Source organism: Lampetra planeri, chromosome 39, assembly GCF_965212315.1.
Source record: "Lampetra planeri chromosome 39, kcLamPlan1.2.h2, whole genome shotgun sequence".
Lineage (NCBI taxonomy): Eukaryota > Metazoa > Chordata > Hyperoartia > Petromyzontiformes > Petromyzontidae > Lampetra > Lampetra planeri.
In genome coordinates, this window is record NC_136145.1 from 2,835,313 (window position 1) to 2,858,609 (window position 23,297).

Genomic DNA, 23,297 nt, shown 5'->3' on the forward strand with positions numbered 1-23,297 from the left:
AGAGTAGGCCAATATACCCTCTAGATGGGCCCGTTCTGCAGCACTGGCAAGAGCAAATGATTGCAGGGCTGCACCTTTACCTTTGACTTGCTCGCTAACACAGCAAGTCTGAAAAAAATTGCACTTAGAGGGCAATGGTGTGCCTGTGAACCTTCGTTTGACTTGGCCAATGAAGCGAGCGGTATGCTGCAGAAAAAAAATACTCGGCAAAACAACTTGGCAACAGATCCCTCGGTGAAATGTCTCACGCAACGCTTATTAATTGCATTGGCATTGTGTTACAGAAGTGGCATAGAGGATGATTAACGTTCTGCTGCTTGACAATTGTGCAGATGCTCCGAGCGACTGTTTTGACAACTCCCAGTTCACGAGCGGCGCGGCTGCATGAATACAACTTCCATTGACAATGCAAATGTAATCAACCTTTGCAGGAACTGCTCTCTGCTCTTGCGTGTAGAGAGACTGCCTACAGATGTACCGATGCCACCTGTGTGTGTGTGTGTGCGCGCACGCGCGCGTGCTTGCAGCCAAACAGGCAGAAGGTGTGAACCAGCACAGGAGTAAGCAAGGCGCTGAGAAAGGTTCCATTCGTGTTCGGGGAGGGGGATGGTGGGGGGGGGGTTAGGGGGTGTTCTAAGCCCGAGCCAGCCCATGCGGCAATCGGCGTCACTCATGCAGGCGGGATGCACAAACGAGCAACTGTGTCTGAGAAGCGAACCATCGACATGAAACCCCAACCCCACGTTAAGACGAGCCTCTGATCTGCCAGATGCCGTTTGGCACTGGGCTTCGCTGATCAAAACGTGGCCACGACTGATTGGGAATCGTCTTCTGTAGATCACACAGCTTTGACACGAAACGGAAAAACAGCGCGTCGACAATGGGCGCGCGCATCGCATTAAAGGCAGGCTCCATCCCCTGCCGCATTGACTGTCATGCGGTTAGAATTCATGCTGGCATCACGGGCGGGCTTGCCTAGGAATATATTAGCATGTAAGGCAACACGATGAGAAAGCACGCAGACCCCTGTGCAAGACAACTCCACACATTTTCAGGGTTTGTCGGTATCTTGCAAAATGTTTTCTGCTCGGAATTGTACACGCAAAAAATGAACAACAAAAAACATGTAATTTACATGAACATTTTTTTTTACACAAACATCCTCTCCCCATCCACGTTACCTCACAGGCCTACCCCCCCCCCACCCAGACTAAAAATACAAGTTGATAAGTTAAATATCTTCGCTTTTAAAAACAATATTTACTTGGTCATCATCTCCATTTGAATCTGTCACAGCAAAACTTTGTTTAAACATTTCCGCAAATAAGAGGGGGCAATCTCTTATGACGAAAACCCAGAGTGCCAACAACCGCCAATCGCTCACCAAACATTTGTTTGTGTAACCGTACATTCTATCAACGTTTTCGTTCCCTTAAAAAAACATTGTGCCATTTTAACAAGCAAACGGTTACACCTTTTTTGAAGCTTTTTTTGTGGGGGGGGAGGGAGAGTGAATCGTGTAGAAAAAGCGAAGTTTATATAAAGGCAATCAGTGGCCCCAAAACGGGAGTAGCGCCCCACCACCCAACCCCCGCCGCCATCCCCTCCGGCTACGGAAAAGAAAGTGGTCGTTTCTCCTCTACGTTGCACGATTATTTTTTCTCCGAAAAGCAGGCAGAAAATGTTATTGCATGGTCCAAGAAATCGTATAAAAGGCTCGGTAACGAGGTGGGGGGAGCATTAAGACGTCATCAGAAACACTCAAACCACTAACTGATCACACTTCGCCACGCTGGTCAGTGCGGGCTGGCGAAGGTGCGATCGACTTGACACCGCACGGGGAACGCAAGTCGGTTCTGGGCCCGAACCTCAACTTGGTCACACACCCCCTCGTTCCGTCCGCGAGGTCTCTCCGTGCACGCTGCGTGCGTAAAAAAGTGGAGCCGCAATTGCTTTGCGCTTCATCAACCAAGCGTTTTGCTGAGTTTGGTCTTCGGATACGAACGATGAAAATGTAATTTTTTTACCGGGCCCGATGAGATCGGAGCTGTGGCTCCTGAGGCGTGAACTGCTAAAACGAGACGGGTTAAACGGTCCCCCCCCACCCCCCCGACTTTTCTCTGTACCGGAATAACTGTTGCTATTTTTGTGGGGAAAGCACTACGACCAAGACTGACCAAGTTAACAAAAGGTAGCGCGAGTTCAATGCAGCCCTTACCGTCTGGGCCACGGGGCCTCACACAATTTCAGAATAGAGTCAGTTCATTTACATGAATGGAAAGTTCGATCTCTTCTTGAAACCATTTGTGGAGCGCGGTGCTTGAGTGTTTACATGTTCCCACCCCCCCCTCCATCCCACCGCATGCCATAGACCCCTCCCACCCCCCCAAGTCTCGCTTCCCCGAATTTCCAACAATGGCGCGATGGTCTGGGGGGGGGGGGGTACACCGACGCTCCTCCGTCCGGCGGCGTGCACGCTCGATCCTGAGCGGTAGTGGCAAGAGTGGCGGCAGCGACGGCGTTGCCGCTGTCGTTGACGACGGCGCGGCAGGGATGGCAGGAGCACGGCCCTTCCGGAGCACGAGCTTCACATGATACCGTTGGTGAAGTACTGGAAGCCGTCATAGAGGCGCGTGGTGAGCGAGCGCATGCTGCCCTCCACCATCTGGTCGATGGTCGCCTGAAGCTGCTCCTCCGTGAGGGTCATGTGGAAGCGCTCCTTGAGCTGCCGGATGGTGCTGGCGCCGTGGAAGCACGGCAGCTGGGAGCCTGCAGGGGGGAAACGGCGGAGCGGTTTCTGTCGTCCATGTCGATGGGAAGCGTAGACACGAGCGCCGTTAAGTTCAGAAGCAATTCACCGCTTTTAATGCGGTAACCTACGGGGTCGGACTGTTACCAAATCAGCAGGAATTGCGCCCGCTCTTCTCGTTAGAGCTTGAAAAATAAGCAGGGGTGAGCCCGGATAGCGCTTGGATGAGCGACTGCTCCGCATAAAGCAGCTGGGCAAACTGCAACGCTGCAGAATGCCGCCTTGCTCTGTACCATATGCTCCGACGTCTACACCCGCACACCTTCACCAACCTGCACTGCCCAACATGGTGCAGTATGGGTCATGGTGGCGAGATGTTGACTACCTCGCCTGGTTATGCAGGAGGTCGTGGGTTCGATCCCAACATGCATTTTGAGTACTTGGCTGCTCTACATTTCCACATGGCGAGCCACTTCATTGAGCTATCATTTGTGGCCAGGTCGCTTCTGAAAAAGAGCTAACGAGCTGCTCAGTGGGCCTTACCTGGTAAAATAAAATAGAATGTAAAAGCAAAGTGCCACAACGTCCCGCACAGGTCCTTTACAGCGGCGGATTGACAAAAGGGTTGTGCGCGTACACATGCGCCCGTGGCTGTATAAAACAATCGTAGGCACTCTACACCACAGCAGGTGAACTGAGAGGTCGATATGAAACAAAAAGTTGATGCACAGAGGTGTCACCCAAAACACATGGCAGCCTGTGGTGCGATGCCTCCTGAGGGTGCCAATCTCACCTTGCTGCATGATCTCCACAATCTGAACCACCCTCTCCATGTGCTTGCGGGCCCCTATCAGCCCTTGCAGCATCAACAGCTTGAAGTAGATGAACATGTCGCTGTCCTGCCCCCCCATCACCTGCAAGGCACACGGAGCGAAGGTGTCGGGTGGCAATGGGTGGGGTAGGAGCCAAGCGACGTCATCACCGGGCTTCCCGTGCAAGAGAGACTTGAGACTTGTGGCCTCTACAATTACTATATCTACGGGACCTTTTGGCCAGTATCAAAAATGACGAAAAATAAAAATAGGTTTTACCATGTCTGGGAATAAAACAGGTGTTAACATGTTCAAGCGCCAAATGGCTACCTTTAGCAAGGCATCAAGTCTGAATTAACGACTCGTGCTTGTGGCAAAACATGCAAACAAACATGCTCTGATAATATATGCAGTCTTTGAAACTGATTAGCCTACACCAGAGACAGCCTTCTTTATGTTCATGTCTCACCAGTGTCAGAGCAGAGAACACCGCCAAAAAGGCGAACAGTTACTCTCGTGGGAAGCACACAGTAATTGTCACCCACTACTGAAAAGGACCCTCCTGGAAAGGTCTTGAATTTCAGTGAGGCTTTCCTGGGTAAAAAAAACATTGCAATAGAAATCCAAAATAAATAGACACACGCTTTCTGTGCAGCGTCTTGATATGCGCTCCCATTTAGTCACCACTCTGTTAAGCCAACTTGTGATCGTACTGGTAGAGCTCTCGCCTGGGTGAACTAAAAGAATGCATGTTGAACTTATTTTGGCACCATATGTAGCCAACTGCACTAATCGGAGGTGCAGGGGGAAGGACAACAAAATAAACACAAAAAAGAAATTCGTTTTCAATCCAGATTTCAAAGTGCATAGCTTCAGTGGTTTCCTAACATCGGTAGGAAGAGCGTTCAAGACGGCCGCAGAAGCGCATCTAAAAATTGCGCGATGACTGAATGATTGGGCTGGCTGGCTGGCTGACATGAACGCACCCAATTTTTTTGTACCCCCTCCACCCGAGTGATATGTGATCTCCATTGTACAGCAATGACAATGCATATTAGTAAATTCATACAATAACAACCCTGGAATGGCACCTTCTGTGAACTCATTGTTGTACCTGTCAAGGATACGACCTAGAAACATAACTCATAGCGCGGAAAACCCACTGCAAAAAAACAATCTGAACTTTGTTATTTCGTTCTGAAATTGGCAATGGCTCGGCCGGTTAAATGATTACACACGCCCGGTATATTGTCGCTATATACAACCATATTGAAGCACAACAAGACCAGATGTTTCTCGTTTAAGGGAGACCTGAGTCAACATAAATACATTATTATCAGAGCAAACAATTTCTCGAGTACAAACAAGGCAAAAGGCAGGAATTAAAAATATGATACAAGACATGTGAAAAGGCAAACATAGGCACCAATAACAGCATCCAAGTGTAAACAATGCAATGCAAAGCAAAGTTAAGGTAGAAAAGATAGGTTTGAGTGATGCCGCGGGCCGGATTAAAGGAGTCTGTGAGCTGCATTTGGCCCAAGGGCTGTAACTTATACAGCCTCCGTGGAATAATGAAATCCAATAGCGCGCGAGGAAATGTGATACCGAGGCGGCTGGCTGGCTCAGAGATCAGAGCTCTGAGCTCATGCAGCCATGACTGCACAAAACAAGCATCACATTTAATTTGGTTCTGCACTTCATTTGGCCAAATCCCATCTCTGAGAATTAAAAACGCGGTTCGATTGCCACGCATTACTCATTACTCTCATATGCAGAGTGGGTGGAAGAGTGCCACCCTCTGCCGTGTATAATTTAAATGTCTCTTGAAGGGATCTCAGAGGAAGCTCTGTGATGATCCGTTTCCGTGGGCAGTTCTGTTACGTTACAGCTGCCTGTGTACGCGCAAGCGAGCTCTACGAGCTCCCTCGGTTCGGTCTAAACACGTACGGCCATGTGCACACGACACCGCTGCAGCCACTCCGCTTGCTGCTTCTGTCTTTGGCAAGCAGGAATTGGCAAGCAGGAATTGGCATGGCTCAGCTATGCCTCCTTTTCAAAAGTAATGCAAACAAACACAACAGCAAAATTGCTTTAAGCAAAAGCAAACACTTCATAGCATCACCACCTTAAGTAATGATAACACTTGGAACCCGGCAAAGCAGTGCACTGAGGAATGCCTAATCCCAGGGCTAAACACACATCCGTGTGGCTGGACATGTATGCGCGTGTGTGTCCGTGTGTGTCCCCGTGTGTGTGCATGTGCGCCTGTTTGTGTGTTTGTCTTTGTGAATGTCCGTATCTGTGTGTGGTGGGAGTGGTGGCACAGTGGTTCGCGCACTGCGCTTCGAACCCTGCAGCCTGGATTATTCTGGGCCACAGCTTGCATTAGTAATGAGTGAAATCTGAAACCGATCCTGGTCCTCCCGTAGGACGACTCTGCCTTAAACATCAGCACTGGGGGAAATAAAAAGAGGTGGCCGGGCGTGGTACCAGCCGGACCACCCGCTCGTGCGTCATTGCAGGCTTTGATAGGTGCTCGCTAACAACAATTTTCCCCGACGAGTGTCGACAATGACGACGCGCCTTGCGTTTGTGCTTAGCCTCCTTACGTCAACAAACTCCTGGGTGAGCTTAAACGCCGACACCTCAAAGCCCAGGTTGCGTGGCGAGTTGGACAGGATGAAGCCGAAGTCGATGTGGATGATGTGGCCTTCCAGGTCCAACAGGATGTTGCCGTTGTGTCTGAGGAGGCGGCGAACACCGTTTGATTAAAGCAAACGACAACATGGGTACGAGGGCACAAGATGTGTGTAAATCAGTGTTCTTCACTAATTTTTCAGAGGGGGGCCACTTTCGCCGATAAGGCATCAGTGTGAGGGACGCCACAGCGCCTGCGAGGAGTGTTTTCACTCTTAATTTTAGAACTTTCGTGACTGCAGAAATTATTATTTGTTTCTTTCGGTTAAGTCACGTCTAAAGATAAAATAATAAATTAAATTAAATAATAGAATACGACGTTTCGATTGCAACACAAGCAATCATCATCAGGTATAATGAAATAGCGACATAAAATCTAACCAGAAAACTATAGACAGACATATTAGCAGACAGATATCACCAAGATACATAGCGAGAGCAACACAGGTAACAGAGAGGGGTGATCGTCTCTGTGTGGTGGCCTTAAATAGACAGAGGGGGGGGGGCGGAGGCAGAGAGAGGGAGGAGGGTTAGAGAAAAAATTAGCATATCAATGAGTGGTCAACAGACGTGGTGCTGCGAATGCGATGGCACGGCAAGCAAGCCTTTGAACGTATTGGCGGTACACCGGTGCGCGGTGTATAAAGTAAAAAAAAAGGAGCATTTATCACAGTAATAATTTATTTTCCCACAATTCGCAACCCCGGTCAGAAAATCTAGTGGTTGAGCCAACCCGCAACCAGGAGTTGAACTCATGGTCTTGCGATTGCGAGCCGCTCGCTCTACCGCCGGTCCACCTGGTCGCACGTGATCATTTATTATTTATATAAACCACTCCCCATTGCCTACGGACCCACATGGTGAAGTATGGCCAAACATCTCACAACGGCCAACACGGTGCGAAGAGGCCTTCATCCAGCGATGAAGTAACAAAGACACGTCAATATGAGAATAAAAATAAACATTATTAACTCATCGTGGATATTACTCACCACCTTTGGCACGGGAAATGTTGTAACCTTGGGCATTAAACACTTTTAAAGATGATGCTAAGTTTGTTTCTCATTTGTGTTTGTTGGCCACCAGCAACACCAATACCTTCGTTATTCGGCCTTTTGTTTATGCTATCACTGAACATATAAGACATCTGCGACAAGATAGAGTCTGGTAGAAGCATAGTTCATGCACCAGGGCAGGTATGTCACTTGTGGTAAAACTTTAGTGCTACCGGTTACTTTAAATTGCCAATAAAAGTGAACTGCAATAACTTGTTCATGCGACTGAATGACTTGGCACGTGAATAATTTTTACTGGCCATACTGACAAATTGGTTCCACTAATGTTTTGCCAACATACATAACTGCTGTAAATTCAGCTTTTGGTTAACCATCGAACAAAGACGGTCACTGCATCGCGCGCTTTCAGATGCGCTTCTGCGGCCGTCTGGAACGCTCTTCCTTCTGATATCACGAAGCCACTGGAGCTGTGCACTTTTAAAATCTCGATTGAAAACTAATTTCTTTAGAACAGCTTTTTGTGTTTAGTTTGTTGTCCTTCCCCTGCACCTCCGATTAGCACAGATGGCTACAAACGGTGCGAAAGAAAGTCAACATACGTGCTGAATTCTTCCCTGGCCAGTGGTTTAGCAAATAATGTTGTGCTGCTGCTGCGTTGGCAGTGGTGCACACCCACAACAAATATAAACTCAACACATTCGTCAATAACACTGTGTAGCCTTGAAAATGTATTAAAAAAAGATATCAGAGGCAACTTTGCATGCAATGGACATTCTTCATAGCACGTAAATCGTGTGTTTGTGACGAATGTGTTGAATATTTCTTGGATTAGCTCGGTCAAATGGATTGAGACGGGAAATTGTGCCCCCTTGTGGTTGGGATATTTAGGCACGGAAGCTCAGAGTAGCCTGAAGTGTTTAGGAAGGTATTCTTGTACCATTTCACTTGTTTCCCCACTGAGCTTCGCTGAGCCTCAAGAGTACTTTTTTCAGGTGGGTCCTGATAAGTTTTCACAGTAGGGGGGCAATGTTGCTATGTGCAATCCCATTTGAGTAATTTGCAGGTATTTTTTCAGCATTGTGGTGTCTGACCAAACCCATGCAGAACCACAGGAGAAAATTCAAACTCCACACTGAAAGGCACCCAATTCGGTAATCAAACCCAGGCGCTTTTTGTTGTGCCTCATCAGTGTTACCACTGCGCCACTACCCTGCAACGTGTTAATTCATCGATTGTAATCGATTCTCGACTCCGCAAATAACACGAAAATTGTTGCTAAAATCTCTCGCGTCTGCTCTCACGTGTGCCGCTGGGAAGGAAGTGATGGGCAGGACTTGGTGACGTCATGGACATCGCCAAGCTGTGCCACGCTGGGCGTGGCTTATGGCGGTATTTACACCTTTGAGAGACAGGATGTGGTGCCGGCCACAATTGTTAAAGGCGACTAAATAATCGACCACAAAAAGTATAATTTTTAATCGATCGACTTGACCAACTTTGGATTTTTCAGCTCTAGGATGGACGAGGAGGGCTCTGGGTGGGAGATGCTGCAGCTGCTGACCTGTCCTTGACCTGCAGGAGGTAGCACACGAGGCAGTAGGCGGCGCAGCTCTGCACGAAGTTGCGCTGTGCCGTCAGGAATCCCTCCGTGGTGCGGCTGCCATGCTCTTGCAGGAAGTACTCCAGCAGCGACAGCTGAGACTGTTTCTTCACCTGGGCCACACACGACGCTCGAACTCGAGTTTTACACGTTCACGCTTGGGGTCGTCGAGCGATAAGGATGAAGTGATCATGGTTTTCGGAAATTGAATATCGAATCCAAAAGTCATGGAATTGATAGTCGAACGCAGAGCGCTTTTAGCAACGACCGGACCAACTGGCATATGGGAACGTTTGAACTGCGCACGGCGGGTTTGAACGCGATTTATCAGCGGCAGCCATCGCAAGGCACCAGCGGCAGGGCCCGTCATCGGTCACCACGTGGTACGTTGAACAACAGACACACGCGCTCCTACGGGATAGGATTTACATTGTTTGACTTAAACGTTTCTAATCAATCATCAGCCATGATCAATCCACTGCTGGATGAAGGCCTCCCCAAATGCTAAACATATTCCACATACATACTGCAGGGGCAAAATTGAATTTTTTTTATGACAATAATATTAAGAATAATTATGCCATTTAATTACCCAGGAAAGCCTCACTGAGTCTCAAAACTATTTTTCAGGAGTATCTTGCATTGGGATGCTTGGTTAATTCCACAAATGGGAATATGGCTTGAAGTGGGATGAAACTGAAAGACCCGGAGGGTCAATAACACTTTCCTAAGTAAACAAAGCATGATAAAAAAAAATCAAACAATCATATTTTCTGTGCAAGTGGCCAGGCCTGGGTACCTGGTGGATGGAGACAGCGTTCACGATGGGCTCTATCATCCCACTGTCTGCCGAGGTCACCAGGATCTTGTAGGGCTTGAGCCAGAGAGGTACGCGCTCCTGCTCCCAAATCATCTGAGCAACAACAACACATCGACGGGTGAGAAGATTCTACTCATCCAGCGACACCGGACAAATCTCGCAGAACCTACATCGTCTGCTCAGGGGTCAGGTGGGCAATGACACAGCGACGTGGCCCAGGGGAAGGTAGGGCATTCGCCACTTGTTGCAAATGTTCAAGGGTCGAATCTGGCAGACCGCCCCCCAGTTTATATTGTGAGATGTTAACTGCCTTGCCTGATATACAGGAGGTCGTGGGTTCGATACTGACCTGGATACCCCTGTATATTTGGAGTTTGTGTGTTTTTCTCCCCATGTTCGCGCGAATTTTTCTCCGGGTCCTCCGGTTTTTCCCTCAACATTTAGAATCAACAAGCGTTTAGAGTATTTGGCTGCTATAAATTTCCACGTGATTAGCCACTTTGTTGAGCTATCATTTGTGGCTAGGTCACTTGTCAAAAAGAGCTGGATAGCACAGTGGGCCTTGCCTGGTAAAATAAAAATAGTTTAGTTTCAGTCATGCATTTTTGTATTTTAATATTTTCAACTTTTAATAATTTAGCATTGCCAAAGTAGTATTTTTTTTATATTGTACGTGTCCATTTAGAGCCATTTGTCGCCAAGTCACTGCCATCTCTCAAGATCCCCGTGAGGGCAGTTTGACCATACTTCACCAAGCTGGCCATCATCCATCCGGAGTCATGGGATGGAGTCAACTCACCGTTACATTGTTTTTGTGGCTTTATTTTGGTGATTTTGAGGACAGTTTGGTCTGGCCATGTTTGTTTGTTGTAGGACAGAGTTGGCCTGATAACTTTAATTTACATTGTCTAATGGTTGTTATTGTTTGACTTGCATCCCACTGGGATTTTTTCACGCAGCGTTGATAGACGGTGTTTCTTCTGGAAGACTTTGCTGTTTTTTCCAGGATTTTTCTGTTGCGTGTAGTCACTTTAAGATGTTTCTTGTTAATGTTTTTGTTTTGTTGCGGTTGCACCTGAGTCAAGATCCGCATGGCTCACAGGGTTATATACCTAATAAATGAAACTGAAATTAAACTGAAACTCCCAGTCAAGATGTGTACTCACATAATTCCTATTGTGAACCGCTCAATGTAGCGCTGCAGCACCTGACCAGTAATGAATCCGTAATTAATTAAATATCTCAAACTATTAAGATTACAAAACTATTTTTTATTTTACCATGTAAGGCCCACTGAGCTACGTAGCTCTTTTTCAGAAGCGACCTGGCCACAAATGATAGCTCAACGAAGTGGCTTATCACGTGGACATTTATAGCAGCCAAATACCCTAAATGGATGTTTAAAAATGTGGAGGGAAAAACCAGAGGACCCTGACAAAATCCAAGCGACCACGGGGAGAGAGACGAGCAAACTCAAAATATACAGGCGTCAGGAGTCGGGATCAAACCCAAGAACTCCTGTATACCAGGCAAGGTAGTTAACATCCCGCCACCGGGGTGCCCAAATAGCAACAACAAATTGGTTTATTTTGTACAATGAACTTTACATTGCCATTTGCAGAGGCACGACGATTACACCGCTGTTGACAGTCGCGAGAGGCCCGCTAAGAGGCCCTCTCTAAGAGGTCCTCTCGCACTGACCTGCAGCTGCTTGAGGACCTGGTAGGCCAGCAGCTCCTGCCTCAGGTCGTCGCCACACTTCACGATCACCGAGAGGAGGCGCCAGTTCGGGAAGTGGCCGTAAGGGGACACCTCCCGGATGCGGCTGCACACGCAGGCAACAAAGAACGATCGATGAAGCGGCCTCACGGCAGAGCAGGATCCAGCGGGCCCCCTACTCTCGCGAAGCACCCACTTATGCGCTCTCCCCCCAGTGCTCGTGGAGATAACAAACTAAAAAAAACACTTCACTCCAGAACGCAAAATATAAAAGAATCCGCTCCCCCCCCGCCCCCAACAAATACGTGATTATCAATGAGGCGAATGAACACAAAGCCAAGAGATTCAGAGCGGGCAGGGAGGCTTAATTAAGACGTCGGTGGCTTAGGGATTACTGCGGCGTCAGGCAGGGCTCTGAGCCGGCACATAGCTGAGATCTCAGGGTGGGATCTGGGTGGCCACCTGTGATTAAACCGAGATCTCTAGATTACACAGTTGATGGTCTCAGCACGGTCACCAACGGCCGACATGGAGAACCGCACTCGCACAGAGAACCGTAGACTCAAAGAGACCGAGGTGCGTATCATGGGACCTTTTTTGCCAGTATCAAAGTATGAAAAATAAGAAGACTTTTACCCTTTCTGGCAATACAACTCTTTCTGGTGTTAAGATGTTCAAACACAAAAATAGACACCGTTTACAAGGAATCAAGTCTGCATTAACCACACACACTTGTGGTGAACATGCAAACAAACATGCTCTGATAATACATGCATTGTCTTCTTTGTGGCCTTGTCTCACCAGACCAGAGAACGACGCCAAAAAGGCGAAGAGTTACTCTAGTGGGAAGCACACAGTCATTGTCACCCACTACTGCCAAAAAAAGCTGAACAGGACCCTCCTGGAAAGGTCTTGTATTTCAGCGAGGCTTTCCTGGGTAAACAAGCATTGTAATAGTAATAATAATATATGCATTGTCTTTGAAACTGGGTTCTCAAGTGCAGTGAGTTCGTCTCAGCAAAGGACTGCACACATACAATCAATTACATTGTTTTTACTCAATGCGATTCATTTAAGCCCTGAGAAATATGAATGTTCATTTCATTGACATGAAACAAACACTCGTGGTGGATAAAATTGGCACCCTTAGTGGATAAATACATTTGTTGGAAGTGGCTTCAGAATACAGGTCTGTGATGTTATCATCCAGGACCGCTCTCTAGCAGAGGTGCACTGCTCGCTGCGAGCGATATCCGCGTGGAAATGTATCAATTTCATGACCTAACAGCGCAACTGGCATAGAATGTAACAGCCATCATCAGCCGTGATCAATCCACTGATGGATAAAGACTTCCCTCGCAAGCCCTTGTGGTCCTGCAATGTAACAATCTATCATCTCGCAATTGCGCGTGGAGCCGACTTCTTCATGGCTTCATCTCCATGGTGGACAGAATTAGGATGCCTGCTTTGAAGTAACGGTGGCACAGGAGAGTAAACGACACAACGATGTGCATATTGAAACATATTCTTAAGCTCACGACACATGCGTTGAAGCACGCACGGATACAACTTATTTATCCCAATATATGAAAATAGTGTGCACTGATATGCTGCTGTTACATTTAGGCCAATGGAGTGAGACAAACTAAACAAAAAACATCTCCGATTTGATGTATTTATTTATTATCTGGCATTACGGTAAAATGTGGGTAAATTGGAAGGCAAATTTCTGTGCTGTTGCTTCTACTTCTTCTTACCGCACTTTCTCCTTCCAAGGCTCCTTGAGGGCTGCAGCCGAAGGGTCCTCGGGGTCTTTGCGGAACTGCGTGATCGGAACGCTGAGCTGCTCCGAAAGGCGCCGCCTTCAAAACGATGCAACGGAGCCGATGGGATCAGGACCGACGTTATTATTGCTTTATCATTATTATTATTATTCGTAGGTGTTTTTTTCTTTTTCTACAAGCGTGGATGGTTGGGTATGCGATTCCCAATTGAGCAATTTGCGAGCAATGTTTAAAATTTGTCAAATTTGGACCACGACGCCGGCACGCAGTGGCCTACTCCGTTTGGATGTCATTGTGAAGCACGTGATGCACACATTATGGTTTAATACACCCACGACGTTAACCAGGGTGGCCTACGGAATTCAAACCGCAAACCTCTGCAACATGTGGCAAACGCGCTTACAGCTGGGTCACATCCCCGCCAAAATGTGCAGGATTGAGATGGATGGCAGCGGTTCTGAACTGCGAGGGATGGTGATGGCATCCAGAAGTGGATAGACTATGGCTGATGAAGATGATGGTCACTACCTCAGAGGCTGTCTGCCATTGATCCCCACCATGCAGTGGCAAGGTGGTGCGATATGGCCCAGCGTTAGCGCAGGGCTTCTTGCAGAGGTTTATTTAAATTTTACCGGGTAAGGCCCACCGAGCTATGTAGCACGTTTTTAGAAGTGACCTGGCCAGAAATGATAGCTCAATGAAGTGTTCTCTAAAAGCATGTTTCTAAATGTGGAGGGAAAAACCGGACGACCTGGAGAAAAATCCACACGACCACTGAGAGAACGTGCAAACTCCAAATATACAGGCATTAGGGGTCGGGAGCAAACCAACGTGCTCCTGTACACCAGGCAAGATCGTTAACATCCCGCCATAGCGGTGCCCCGGTTGATGCCGCGGGTGTGTTAACCATAAAACACGAGGCACCGTCTGCTTCACAATGGATGTTGAAGATTCCATGGCGTCATTCGAAAAGAAGCCATTGTGTGTCAAATGTACCAGGTAAAATAGTAAATTGGGATTATACACGGCATCGTCGGCCCCTGATGCTTAACTAATGCAGACCTGTGTCTGTAAAACATAACGCAAAAAAACAAATGCACCAACGTACCTCCGGGGGGTACCCGCGCAAAAAAAAAGATGCTCCCACCCTCAAGGCATTTTCCCCGGTGAAAAATATCGCAATTAATTTATTCATCATTCACATCACCAGAATACGAATTCGATGGGCGAGCGCCGAGAGCGGCCGCCGCACCTGATATCGCCAGCCAAGATGTAGACGGGTTCCGTCTTGCTGTCCAGGCTGGTGATGCTGTCCAGGGAGAACTGGGAAATCGTGTCGCTGCTGTTGTTGGACTTGTGCGTCTCCGGCGGCTGTGTGTGTGTGTGTGTGTCGGGAACAGACGGCAGTCACGTGGTGGTCACAGCCACCGAGGACACCACAGTCCGGTTCGGTCGCAGAGTAGCAAAAAGCGGTAGTTGCTCACCAAAGATTTTTAACAAGTTACATGAGCAGGGTAATAAGCCTCCTTTCCCCCCCCCCCTATTTTTACCTCCGTGTAACAAAAAAATGACATCCCATCTGCCACATGGCCTTTTGGGAATGAATGAATAATTTCAGCAGCATTGGTGCACGCAAAACTTACATTTTGTCATAAGCCATTCTTTATTGTGTTATTTGTGAATATGTTTTTGTGTTTCTTTTGTAGGAAAACGATTTTCTGCCTCCCAAAATCTTGGGCTGGGTAAGCCACACAGCTGCCAGTCACCCCAGAAGCAATTCACTGTGTGGACAAATCAACGTTCAATGTAAACTCGAATAAAAGCGCAAGGCGCACGGTCAAGATAGGAGGCTATTTTGTACCGATTGGATCTAAAATGCGATAGCTGCCATACGGGTAAATGAACAGCAATACATGTTTGTTGAGAATTACAAAAGCTCCAATAAGCTTTTTCGTATCAAAATGTATTGGTGCAAGTTGAGCAACTTAATGTCTTTTTCATTGATTTCACGTTCCGCTACATATTGATTTACACCAGTGTTGACAGCGTAAAACTGTTTAATTGGGCAAAACGAAAAGGATGCATACGTGTTCATCCCATTCGTGTCAACATTTCACTGAAATGACCTAAACATTTTTATCTGGTGCCTATTTTACAAAAAAAGTATTTTTCAATCCGTTGGTGGATGTAGGCCTCCCAACGCCCGCGTTGGACGTGGCGGTTGTGTGACCATACTTCACCTCGCTGGTCAGTGCGGGTCAGGTCAGTGAAGTTGGGAGAGGGGGGCCCAGAAACGGTTCAGATATCACCCAGCGCTGACATCACCCGCGGACGAGACTCAAACGGGGGATCGCCGCCGGGTTCAAAATCGCGGCGGCGCAAACCACTGCTCCACCGCTCCACCCAAAATCGACCAAACGAGGGAAAACTTGAGAATCGGGTTAAAATCGGCCCCTGCCAGACGACTGCGCCACCGGCGAGTCACTTCCAGGCCACTCACCTCCACTTGCAGGTCGGCGATGTCGTCCTGCGACCAGGCCTCTTCGTCGGGGTCCAGCGTGGTGAGCGGGCAGAGGCGTGGCTCGCTCGCCGCAGCCGGGCTGCTCTCATCCTGCAGGCACTCCTCCGAGCGCGCCGTGCGGATCCGCGCCTCCGGGATTCGCGCCGGCACCACCGACCGCTCGAGGTCGTCGCACACCAGCACCTCCACGTAGATGAGGTAGGGGGCCTGCGGAACCGCGCGTGCCGTTAATGGGGCGCGGGGATTCCGTTCATTGCGACGGAGGAATTGCGATCGGTGTGTTTAATTGTTTTTTTTTTTACAGAAGCTTTCTAAACTAAACTATTTTTATTTACCAGGTAAGGCCCACTGAGCTATAACGTTATTTTTCAGAATCGACCTGGCGACAAATGATAGCTCAACCAAGTGGCTTATCATGTGTAAATGTTTTGCAGCAAAATATTCGAAATGCACGTTTCTAAATGTGGAGGTAAAAACCGGAGGACCTGGATAAAAAGCCACGTGACCATGGGGAGAAAGATACACAAACTCCAAATATACAACTGGCATCAGGGTCGAGATCGAACACACGCACTCCTGTATACCAGGCGGGGTAGTGAACATCTTGCCACCGTGGTGCCCATGACTAATAGGTTGATTCACAATCGGTTTCTTTTAGGCTAGATCGTGTATGTATGTAGGCAAACTTTTGACTGTAACCCTCCACCACCTGAAAGAGCCGATCAAATCAAGTTGTCGCGTAACGGGAAAATATGCAAATTGATTTGGTTAATCGCACAAAGCCGGAGGAATGTTGAAAAGCCCAAACCAAAAATTTGGCAATGTTTACACGAAGTTTTCACTGGAGATCACACCCAGCGTTTTCAGGCATTTAACAAAAGCTCAGCTCGTTTTTCAACATTCCGGTTTTGCTGATAAAAACCTCACAAATTGGCACATTTTCCCACGCGACAACTTGATTTGATTGGCTCCGGCCCACTGGGTGATGAGAATGTTATCGTTGACAACTGCCATCATACCTCCACGACGATCTTTCAAAAGAATGTAATTATGAATCGCTCTCATCAAATTGTCCACTCCTATATCGTCATCAGGTATGATGGAAAAAAACACTCGTGCAGGTTTTCGTAGTTGTGCCTTACAGCTCTCTGATGTCCGACGTTTCGCTCCACAAGCTGGGAGAAGCTCCCAGCACATGGAGCAAATCATCGTACGTCATGCCAAACGGCATGCAGTGTAACCTGAAACGTCGGAGCTAAAAACATTCAAGTGCTAAGGGGACGATTTTGTGCAATTCCAATTGGGTACATTTCAAATTTGGACCATGACGCTGGCACAGAATTGGCTTTTCTTTTAATAACAACATCACAGGATCTTTAACAACCATCTCTCATTGGTCCTGCGATTCGATAATCCACCGAACAACCACCTATGAACCAATTTCACTGCTCTATCTCCGCGGTGTACATTTTCTCAGATATCTTCTGTCAAGTAACCATTTAATATGACATTTACGCTCACGTTTACACGCACAGAATTGTGTGTGAAAATCATTTATTCATGCAGATCATATGCAATGATCTACTGCTGTTACATTCAGACCAATGGAGCGTACAAAGCTATACAAATGAGACAAAAACATTAATACAAATAAGATGGTGAATATGAAACGAAAAGTAATTAAGCGTTGCATTTAATCACAAACCTGTGTTGAGATGCTGGGGTGGGGGAGAAAATCTTCACTTGCCGGGGATATAGTAATTCAATGTACTGTTTAATTGATTAAAATCAATCCTTACACTTGGGATAAGTGCAGTCTCAGAGAATATATTCCTAATCAAGATTCTGATGCTTTGATTGTAATTCCTAAATGTGTGTACACATTTTCCTGCACCTCAGATTAGGGTGCGAAAGAAGTTCAACATAAATAGATACAGACACGCACCACGATGGATTCAGACCACAACAGATTCCACATTAATGCTTACGACAAAGAAATCATTCACGTATATATTTGTAATGATCTGTAGTGAAATGAATCACGGAGATGGTTAATTGTCACCACTCACCTAAACAGTGCATCTTTAATAAATAAAAAAGCATACAGTCCCACCCCCTTCTCATAACCGTCCCTCCACATAAAAAATTAAGTATTTATTTTTCATTACAAATCCCATCCGCCACACGGCTTTCTCGGGAAGGCTTATTTTCTCAGCTGCTTCTTTATTGTTAAAATATTTTCTCCAGAACCGCGACGCAAATTATTGTGCGTTGCATCGATACGGTCACTGCCAACGACAGATACAAATTTAAAACCAGAACAGAAATAGGAATTGCACAAGCCAGCGGTTATATCAGGGTTCCTCAGTGCTCGCGGTTGCGCCAATGAATGACCTAAGGGCTCCCTCACGCGATCCTCTCAAAAGGGCATTGTTCCTGCTTTGCGAGCGCCACGGACAGATTAAAGGAACTGATGGCCAAGTCGGTTTGACCCTTGACCTGTTGGACAAAACAAGTCAAAGAAGGGCCCGCGCTCTCCTTAAATCCTTCAACCGCACGAGCCACCGGGATTGGCTCAGTCGGTCAAAACAAACAGCTGCTGCTGTGTAAGAAACAAAGCAGGAAGATTGCCATGCCCTGCCGTGCCGTTTCATTTCTACCAACAGGCGGTGGCAAAACCCCAGCTGAGATGCTTACGTACTCACAGCACTGATGCAGGCCGCACAAGGACTCGGTGAATCTACTTACACAGCTTCAATCTGCGAGCAGTTTCACCGTAAAATTATTCCAACACTGTGTGCAAGCCACGAGAAACTCATCAGTTATAGAAATGTGTGTGCAGGCCACGAACAAAGATGGTGACCGCATCACGCGGCACTTTCAGATGCGCTTCTGCGGCCGTCTGGAACACTCTACCTGACAATATTCGGAAGCCACTGAGAGCTATGATTTTTTAAATCTCGATTGAAAACTGCTTTGTTTACAACTACTTTTTGTATTTAGTTTGTTGTCCTGCCCCGCACCTCCGATTAGCGCGGTTGGCTACGTATGGTGCAAAAGAAGTTCAACATTGTTCGATAAGATGTCCCGACGTTCCGCTCCACGTACTGGGGGCTTCTTCAGGAACCCGGCAAGTGAAATGGAGATCGTGCCAAAACAACAACACACGGCACAACTCAAAAACACTTCACAGCGCTAAGGAGCATAAATACGTACGAAGGGGGATTTATATAAATTGTACGTACAGCACAGTGATGTCACGTGACAGAAATCCACCTTTTGCGTCTGTTATTGCTTTTGTTGGTTCAATCGTGTTTGCAGCCAGTGCGATGAATAAATAAACACAATGACCATTGGAAACTATAACAGCTTGCAACATACCAAGAAGTTACACTGCCCGCCCTTGCTATAATGCAATAATTTGTACATACTTGTCATGTGATGGGTTCATGTGAGGCCACACCTGGTATGAAGTGCAATGTGACACTTACAGAGGGGACAATTCACCCTGTTAGCGATTCTACACGGTCAAGATTTAGGGCCATTAAATCCAGAATGATTTCATTTGTCTCATTATCATCATCTCATTTGATGCCAACGGTGTTATTATGTGTGTGCGATTTGCATACATTGTAATTTATCCATGCATGTAAGATCCAATGTATGCCCCATTAGCAGAACAATCAATGTGAACCGAAGCATCGTTACAGGCCAGATGACGATCCACATTACACCAACGACACCATATCTGCTTCTATTTTTTATTCCCTTTCTAGATAACCAAGCGTCAGCCACTAGACAATTCGGAAAAACTCCAATGACATTCGCAAAACAACAATTGGCACCTTGCAGTGGTACATTTTTGCGCAACTATGTGCTCTGCCACAAAAAAAAAAGAACGTGCACACCCACGCTCGGAGTTCCTGCGTCACTGCCAATTTGCACGCACACGGCGGAGACGAGAGCGCCGCAGCTGCGGCGCCTGCGGTGTAAATGAGCGCGAGCAGCGCGGTCGGCTACGTCACCAATGGGGGAGGGAGGACGCCGTGCGTTCGGTTCACGAGCCAAGGCCGCTTCCTAGCCCGCAAGCACGGCAGGTTTTAAAACAGCGTAACCACGCTCGCTCGCTCGTTCGTCCGCCCGCGCGCTCGCTCGTCCGTCCGCCCGCTCGCCCGCTCGCTCGCTCGTCCGCCCGCTCGCTCGCTCGTCCGCCCGCTCGCTCGCTCGTCCGCCCGCTCGCTCGCTCGTCCGCCCGCTCGCTCGCTCGTCCGCCCGCTCGCTCGCTCGTCCGCCCGCTCGCCCGCCCGCTCGCCCGCCCGCTCGCTCGTCCGCCCGCTCGCCCGCTCGCTCGTCCGTCCGCCCGCTCGCCCGCTCGCTCGTCCGTCCGCCCGCTCGCCCGCTCGCTCGTCCGTCCGCCCGCCCGCTCGCTCGTCCGCCCCGCTCGCCCGCTCGCTCGTCCGTCCGCCCGCTCGCCCGCTCGCTCGCCCGCTCGCTCGTCCGTCCGCCCGCTCGTCCGTCCGCCCGCTCGCTCGTCCGTCCGCCCGCTCGCTCGTCCGTCCGCCCGCTCGCTCGTCCGTCCGCTCGCTCGTCCGTCCGCTCGCTCGCTCGCTCGTTCGTCCGCCCGCTCGCTCGCTCGTCCGCTCGCTCGCTCGTTCGTCCGCTCGCTCGCTCGTTCGTCCGCCCGCTCGCTCGCTCGTCCGCTCGCTCGCTCGTTCGTCCGCTCGTTCGTCCGCTCGCTCGTTCGTCCGTTCAGTGGGTTCGCTTGCTCACTCGCTCGTTCGACCGCTCAGCGGGCTCCCTCGCTCGCTCATTCAACCGCTCAGTGGGCTCGCTCGCTCACTCGCTCGTTCGACCGCTCGTTCGACCGCTCACTCGTTCGTCCGCTCAGTGGGCTCGCTCACTCAAACTTTATGAATTGCTTCAATGAGAACAAACACATGATGATGATGATACATCAAGAGCGTATGTGATGTGTATGTGTACCCGTGATTGTGTGAAGTGGTGGCGTAGTGGTTAGTGCACTGCATTACAAACCTGGTAATCAGAGTTCGATTCCCGAGCAAAGGCTAAAATTATTATTAAAACTTTAGTTTTACCAGGAAAACCTGACTGAGTCTCATGACACTTTTTCGGGCAGGTCCCACCAATTTGTCACAAAAGGGGCCGATGATTGTGATGCATATTCCAATTGAGTAATTGCGAGTAATTTTTTTACATTTTGGCAAATCTAGACCGTGACATCGACACACAATGGCCTACTCTTGCAAATGACATGGAATCTTTCAAATTCATTGTAAATCAGACGGCACATGTATTTATTACAGATGATACACCCACAGTATTAATCAGGGCGGCCACTGGATCCGAACCGTGCACCTGTGCAACAAGCGGTGAACGCACCGCTGCCCGGCCATGTCAGTGACATCGCAACCCGGCCCAGGGCCTCCCTTAGGTTGATCAAGCCTTAGCACGAGCACACGATGCGGTGTGTAAACATCAGCAATGGGGGAGACAAAGGCAGCCGGTCGTGGAATTGGGCCACCACTACTCCTTCGTGCGCCTCCATAGCTGCACGCTAACCACACTTGCCCCAGCAGTCTGCATGGCTACGAAGACAGTCTTTGTGTGCGCGCGCGTGCGAGCGAGCATCACACTGTACACTAATTCTGGGGGAAAGGCAATATTTTACGGCTATAATATTTCACAACCACGCGCAATGGGTTATCCCCATTTGCAGGTGAAAGGGGAGGGGGGTTGCTGTCGTTGGTTAGAATGTGCTTATTACGTACTTATTTCCTTGTTCACCCATGCAGTACCGATGGGATTATCGCAACGTGGCGAGCCACTCATCAAACTCCACGCAGAGAAGCGACGTCGCAGAAGCAGGAAATGTTTTGATTATTCACAGGGTACAGCACCTCCTCGTACACCGACACACGAGTCAAATTGCCCAAAAACCAATCTGCGCACCGCACGGTGCGGTCGATAACAACGGCCGTGATGACGGAGCCATTTATTCGCCCAGAAAATACTTGCCGTGTCTCGTGACGCACACACAGGGCGGCTAGACCCGTACACGGGCAACTTCAATTGCTACCAGGAAAAGTAAAAGCCACGCATGCAGGGGCCCACACAACCGCGTTATCTAATGTCACAAGCAAACATTTGTCTGGCCTGCCTCTGTTGGTCTACACCTTTGTCTCTTGGGCTGTGTTGCAATGGACCGTGACTCAAGTGAAGGTACAGTCACGGGGCCTGCAGGCACACGTGGCAGCTCACGACTCCCTCGACTCTGAGCGAGTACAAGAGCCAGATTTGATTCCACCGGAGCCAGCACAAGCGTTGCAACTCTTTGCTCGTCCTTCATCATCATCATCAGCCGTGATCAATCCACTGCTGGACGAAGGCCTTCCTATTTCTACAAGCCGTTGCCATCTCTCACAGTCCGGCGGATGCAACAATCCATCTAGCACAGGGGTCGGCAACATGCGGCTCCTTAAAGACTGCTTCGTGACGTTATTTATTACGGACTGCCACCGTCTAGTAGTCACCATTTGCATTTAAATATTTAGGGTTTGGTTACGGAATCCGACAAAAAATGGCTCTTCTTGTTATTTCGGTTGCCTACCCCTGATCGAGCGCCTGCACACGAGCCGATTTCATCGCTCCATCTCATCGATGAACGTACTTTCCCTACTCTGGCTGCCGCCCCTACGTTAGTCTTGACCACCGGCCATGATCCCTTCCAGCGGCGGGTTTCATTCGTGTCCACTCGCTCACACATTGTTCTTGATGGTCTCTAACTTTTTTCAAAATTTGACTTCTCTCATTAAACAACTTCATACACCGCCACGAAACAGTTTTTTTAAAATCAATCGGGAGGACGACTGCCTAGCGCTAAGGTGTGCGATCCCAACCAAAAAACGCAAATTGCCAGCCCAAGTGATCAAGTGACAAATCTTGCCCCATTAACTAATAACGAACACAATATTCCACCTTAGCTTTCACTGCAGGCGAGGCACACATGCAACAGCACTAAAAAGTAAAATGTATCCCACAAAACACTGAGTGGGCCACACCCATTCACACACACGCGCACACATATTGCAAACAGCCAGCGCACACACAGATGCACAGGCTGACTCATGCAACCGAGCCTGGAATTAGGTGGGAGTTTATGACAAAGCGTTACAACACATCGATTCATTAACCGATTCCTAAAGGTTCACGATACATGCATCCCATTGCGTGTGGAATCAATGTTTTCAGGTGTACACAAATCGTTTGACAGTACTCACATTAAACGTCAGGCTAACGGGGAGAGCAATGTTGTGCAAATGAGACGGAAAAAAACGAGGAGGTGGTGAAAATTACGATGACTAAAAAGGAATCGACGTTTCAAATCAAACTGCAACCTCAAACGATAACAATTCGTTAAAATCACTCCAAGGGGCAACGGTAACTAGTTCCGTGCTAATTAGATACTATTTAAGATGAATGCACGTATGCTGAACTTCTTTTGCACCGTACATATCCAACCGTGCTAATAGGACGTGCAGGGAAAAGACGACAAACT

The 23,297-nt window shown here is 48.3% G+C and overlaps 1 protein-coding gene across 7 annotated transcripts in view; it reads right to left on the bottom strand.

The window, feature by feature from the left end:
• Nucleotides 1-2,377: 2,377 nt before the first annotated feature.
• The window catches only part of LOC144731486 (phosphatidylinositol 4-kinase beta-like), a 43,818-nt gene continuing 22,898 nt past the window's right edge, over nt 2,378-23,297 (bottom strand). For 5 of the 7 annotated variants that reach the window (XM_078612570.1, XM_078612569.1, XM_078612568.1 and 2 more), the window contains 9 exons: nt 15,701-15,928; nt 14,453-14,571; nt 13,174-13,278; nt 11,399-11,522; nt 9,677-9,790; nt 8,839-8,990; nt 6,174-6,306; nt 3,543-3,663; nt 2,378-2,769 (listed from right to left, as the gene is read on the bottom strand). In XM_078612570.1, coding sequence (XP_078468696.1) covers nt 2,588-2,769; nt 3,543-3,663; nt 6,174-6,306; nt 8,839-8,990; nt 9,677-9,790; nt 11,399-11,522; nt 13,174-13,278; nt 14,453-14,571; nt 15,701-15,928 — 1,278 coding nt within the window. In that variant the 3' untranslated portion in view covers nt 2,378-2,587. The remainder of the gene's footprint in view (nt 2,770-3,542; nt 3,664-6,173; nt 6,307-8,838; nt 8,991-9,676; nt 9,791-11,398; nt 11,523-13,173; nt 13,279-14,452; nt 14,572-15,700; nt 15,929-23,297) is intronic. The other 2 variants (XM_078612572.1, XM_078612571.1) reach the window with 1 other exon arrangement.